Source organism: Symsagittifera roscoffensis, chromosome 2 (assembly GCF_963678635.1).
Source record: "Symsagittifera roscoffensis chromosome 2, txSymRosc1.1, whole genome shotgun sequence".
NCBI lineage: Eukaryota > Metazoa > Xenacoelomorpha > Acoela > Convolutidae > Symsagittifera > Symsagittifera roscoffensis.
In genome coordinates, this window is record NC_087063.1 from 47253718 (window position 1) to 47258919 (window position 5202).

Here is a 5202-nt window from a genome sequence, read left to right on the forward strand (position 1 = left end):
ATAATAAAGTTCCATAGCATGGAAAATGCTTATATTGTAATTTTCAGACACTTTTTCCCAGAAATTTAAAGGAAAAAATTTTTTTTTCTGATATTGTTTGTCAAGCATTTTTTCTACCCCGGTCTTCGGTAAATTTATCTTTGAAGGTCACAAAAAAGTAGAACGCTGTAAAATAATTGTCGAATAGACAAAATATGAAACACTTTTTTCTTCGCCTGTAAAAAACTCTTATCTACTCGAAGGTGAAACCTTTTCTACTCTTTGTATACTTTTGCAGCTTTGGTCGAAAATTCTCTCCAATTTAAAATTTTTTGCCAACGTTATTCTAAACTCGATTATTCGAGCGCTACTAAAGCACAAAAACAATAACAAACTATTCTTAGGAAAATCATGCGCCGACAGACTACTTTAAATTTAACCTCCTCTAAACTACACCGTTCGGATTTTTAGAAAAAGTCGGTCAAAAATAGCATTAGATAAAATGATAATTGAAGAAGAGTTAGTTAAAATGAGGACATTTATGGCAATTCAAACGACTTTTGTTGAAGAAACTTTTTTATTGAGTTTGTTGTGCTGCATTCGATGCAGCTATTTTTGTCAACAGCTGTTTGAAAGCTGCAACCGACTGCTGTCTGGGATAAAATCTCTTCACGACTGCCGTAGTCTGGTTGTATGGGGCGTCCTCCTCCGGATGATAGGGGAGCCTCACAGAATAGCCGCACAAAGTCAACAGGTCCTGGTCAAAATCTGCGCTTTTAGCTTTCTTCTTGGTGAAGCCTATCATTGCTTCACTGCAGCTTATTTGTTTGGCTGACAGATGCTCCTTAGCTTCTTGTAAAAACTGAAGTTTTTCTTTGTAACCATACTCTCGATCTTCGTCATAAAGCAGTCCTTTGTGCTTGTGAAGAAACAAAATTTTTGGTCGCTCAAACAAAAATCTCTGATGCACAGCAACTGTGCATTCCTCCAGACCCGACACATAGGGGAAAAGTTGTCGATAATTTAGCGACTCGGAAAACTCGATTCTAAACAAGAGTCGGATGAGAGGAACAAAGTGAAAAATTTGAGAGTTTCCCTCCGCTCTTTTCAATGCTTTGTCCAAAGAATGTATGCCTTCCTGGGTCATAATTTGAGCCCCGTCGAGGTTTAGAGTCCATTTGGCGCCCTCTTCGAGACTTTTTTTCAGCCCAATGTTACGAGCTCTGTCGTTGTTTAGAGTTTCTTTGATCACATCACTCGCCTCGCTCGAGCTTGAGAGAGGAACTATATGATACTTCTCTTTTTTGGATTCAATCAGCCGAACCAATCGTTGTTCGGTGGTTTTGTTCGCAAAACAGTAGAGCAACCAGTATCGCCTAATCAAACAAACATAATCTTTGATTTCAAAAATCGACAATAGAAGTTTTTTACAATGTAAGAAGTGAGAGACAGCGACACAACTCAAGTTTTTGTGCAACTCAAGTTTTTGTGCATCTCAAAGTAACTAAATTATTATAGAAAGCGCAACTTATGTAGCATAAAAGTTGTTTTTGTAAAATCATCACAAGTAACTATTTCCAAGTGTTTGTGTAATGACCTCATTTTATTGTGACTAATATACAGTCAAAAGTTTTTTATACTTCTTCGAAACAGAGGAGGGACTGCGCGTCCGTATACCATTCTATCCCAAAAATTTAACTGACTCACACACGCCCGCAAAAGCAAAGCTCCTTTGTTGCTGAGGCATGACGATGAAAAAAATGCAAACCACAGGCGACCAAAATATAGTTTTTAGACATGTACCCGATTTTATGCAGATTTTATGCAGATTGTATTCAGATTATCTACAGATTATCTATAGATTATCTACAGATTATATACAGGTTTCATAGTCTAACGATTATACACTGACTACATGCAGATTATTTCCAGATTATATTAAGGTTTTAGTAATACAAAAAAAAAGATTATTTTGGCAGTACTAAAATCTCTTCAATTTTGGCAGAAAAAATAGATTCTATTTGTGTTAAGTCGATTATCGTTCGCAAAAAGGTTGCAGATAAATCAATTCTCTACTTACATATATATATATAGATTTTTCTGTATAAAATCAATTTTTATCCCATTTTCTCAGGAAAAAAATGTTTTTTTTTGATATGCAGAGCACTGATGACTTGAGTGCATTACGAGGTCAAATTATGCCTTGGATGGGGGAAAAATTTTATATGTGTACATTTCTCGAATCCAGAGACAACCCGATGTGACAAAAAAGGATAAACATTGAACTTACTTAGAAAAATATATAGATTTACGTAAGTATAGCTTCGATTTATCTACAACATCTTTATCAACAATATTCGATTAATTACAGATAGAATCTATTTTTGTTCCACCAAAAATGATTGGATTTTAGTGCCAAAACAATTGATTTTTGTATTCTATAAAAACTTTATACAAACTGTAGGTAATCTGCATTTAGTCAATGTATAATCTGTATACATTAAAACCTGTAGACAATCGTATATAATCTTTAGGTAATCTGTATATAATCTGTATTTAATCTGTTTAAAATCTGAATAAAAATGATCACATGCATAAAAACTATGGGGGTTGTAACTATTTCTTTTTGACCATTCAAAATCTAAATAAATGATTTTTTTTATCACAAATTTAACAAAAACTTTTCCTCAGTGTTACAATGAGTTGAACTCAATGGAGGAAAATTGATTACCGCAAACTACAAGTTTCAAGAGATTCCTCGAAGGCTTTGCAATCCAAGGGTTCCCGCGGCATAACAAGTTTTTTTTCAAACTTTCTCACATGTCATTTAAAAGATGAACCTTTTCAGTGCAATTTTAAAAAAACACACCCATAAAAATTAAGAGAAAATAACATAGAGCAATTAGTTTTGGCTGCAATTTAATTACACAAAAAAGTTTTTAAATTTTTTATCTGAACAAACAGCAGTACAAAATTTTTATTGAAAAGCCCTCATTATAATTTTGTTTCATTATACTCATTATATCTGTTTTGGCGAATGTGTTGAAAAATCAAAATAAAATCTGTATTTAGTTTTTATATAGTCATAAGCTATATAGTTATAAGCTGTGTATAAACTTGTATCTAATCACTATATTATCTGTAGATAAACTGTAAACTATTTGTAAATCGCAAGCTTGCAACTTGATACAGAAAAAAATGCACAGTGTTTTAGTAATGATTATATGGTTAATCTTCGAGTGATTTGATTAACCCACGTTGACCGGATTGGCAATCTTCAAACTACCACAGTTTTTCAAAAAAAAATTGCACCTCAAGGGAAGAATATTTTCTTTTTAAAATTCAGGTTATAACATTTTTCGGACTGTAGAAAAAATTGCGCCCATATTTAAAGACGTCTCTGGAATCTAGGAACATACAGACACAAAATTAGGCTCATATCTAGGGCACATTTTGACCTCGTAATGTTGCTAGTTAAAAAAATTAGTCGCCATTAAAGTCGCACGTTTCGCCCCACACACATTCGCCCCTCTTAAATCTAGTGGCACATTTCGCCCCCTGACACATTTTGCCCCTAATGATTTTACACATTTCGTCCTCGCAGGTTTTGCCCCTAACTTCTTACACGGTTTATTAACGGCCGCTTTTTTAATGTAAAATTTGAGGGGCGAAACGTGTGAGGGGCGAAATGTGTGAATAACAGTTGCCATAGATTGAACTTGTCTGAAAAAAAACTTAACTGTCTATCTTTTCGTCGAAACTCGGATTTAACTGTTATATGAACCTTTCAGAGGTATTGATCACTTTTGGAAGATTTTTGCATGATGCATGTTGCTAATAAAGCATCGCTAGAGAACGCATTTGAATCGTAACTGCCAAATGTCGACGTAAAAATGTCGTCAAAAATGCTAAATTAAGCGTACGCAACCTGAAGTTTGAAGGTAGCTCTTCGTTTTCCAGAATTGTCTTCGTATTCAGGTAAGTTTGGTCCGCGAAATGAATAGGCGGAAGATCGTTACTAATCATGCGAGTAATGTAGACCATTTTAGAATAATTGCTTTTCAAGTCAATCGATTCTAAATCCTCTGGTATTTGTTGAGAAATCGGATCCTGTGGAACGAGCATGGGTTGAGGATTAAATTGGTTATTTGTCCAAAATAGCACGGTAATTATCAATAAAGCTAAAAAAAATCTGAACTTATACTTAGAACATAAAATAAGCGAGCCACGAGCCATTTTAATTTTGACTAGTTTGGTTCAGATTGTTACGTATGTTTATAAAAACTTGTTAGCCGTGGTACAGTGAGCATTTGCGTTATCAATCTCAATTAATCTAATAAATGCACGCAAGTACACGCAAATGCCAATCTGTTAGTTTATCAATTACTTTTCTGTATTTTTTTTCTAAATAAATATTGGCAGTGCATTGCAATGTTTTTCAATTCACTTTTCAGTTTTTGACGGAAAACATGAATATATCTTAAATCGAGTCGAAAAATCCCAAATAATAAGGATGTGATTATCGCAGTTTTTTGTGGTTTTTGTGACATAAAATATTTCCATTCGCTTTAAAAAGAAAAAAAGAGTTTTATGCGACGCATAAACACTAAAAAATTAAGAATGACAAAATTCAGCGTTAGAAGGAAGTTTTGTGAGAGAATGTTGATACACTGATTATCCGTAAGTTTAGGCGTAAATAATCGATTATAACGGATTATTATGATGATTTTTTGACTGATTTAAAATTGATTATAATCGCGATATTTTCCCAGAGATTATAATTTCTTATAATCGATTATAATTGATTATAGTTCTTACAAAAACCCCTTAAAATGAATTATAATCGATTATAATCGATTACAATCTCTTATTTTGCCAAAATTTTGTCAATTCAAAACTATATTTGAATTATATCCTATGGGTTATTATTTTTATGTCAAAAAGAAAATCTCTATAAGAGAAATCTCTTGAACACTTTGGTTCATCTGAACACTAAGTTTTACCAAGAAACAAAAGTTGCATAGAGATCCTTTCGTATTAGTGGAAAGGTTCCCGCGGTAGAAGAAATTATATCTTCCGAATCAATCATGAAACTAAATCAATTTGCTGATGATTTGGTGGTTGAAAAGCTTGAATTATTTATCACAAAACAACTCTTATGGGGAAGAAATGAAAAAAAACCTTAAAAACTTGAATTGATTAGAAAACTTTAAAGACATTTTT

General features: G+C 33.1%; 1 protein-coding gene across 1 annotated transcript; it reads right to left on the reverse strand.

Moving 5' to 3' along the window:
* Positions 1-508: 508 nt before the first annotated feature.
* On the reverse strand, positions 509-4270 carry LOC134840246 (uncharacterized). The gene is made up of 2 exons (XM_063855992.1): positions 3908-4270; positions 509-1355 (listed from the first exon to the last, which is right to left on the reverse strand). The coding sequence occupies exons 1-2, from the start codon at positions 4213-4215 to the stop codon at positions 557-559; spliced, it is 1107 nt and encodes a 368-aa protein (XP_063712062.1). The 5' UTR covers positions 4216-4270; the 3' UTR covers positions 509-556.
* Positions 4271-5202: the final 932 nt, after the last annotated feature.

Bases quoted from the DNA above. Each gene is read 5' to 3' on its own strand.
- LOC134840246 (XM_063855992.1), bottom strand. From the start codon at position 4,215: ATGGCTCGTGGCTCGCTTATTTTATGTTCTAAGTATAAGTTCAGATTT. The intron at 1,356-3,907 runs GTTGCGTACGCT...TTGTTTGATTAG, and splicing joins GAGCTACCTTCAAACTTCAG to GCGATACTGGTTGCTCTACT.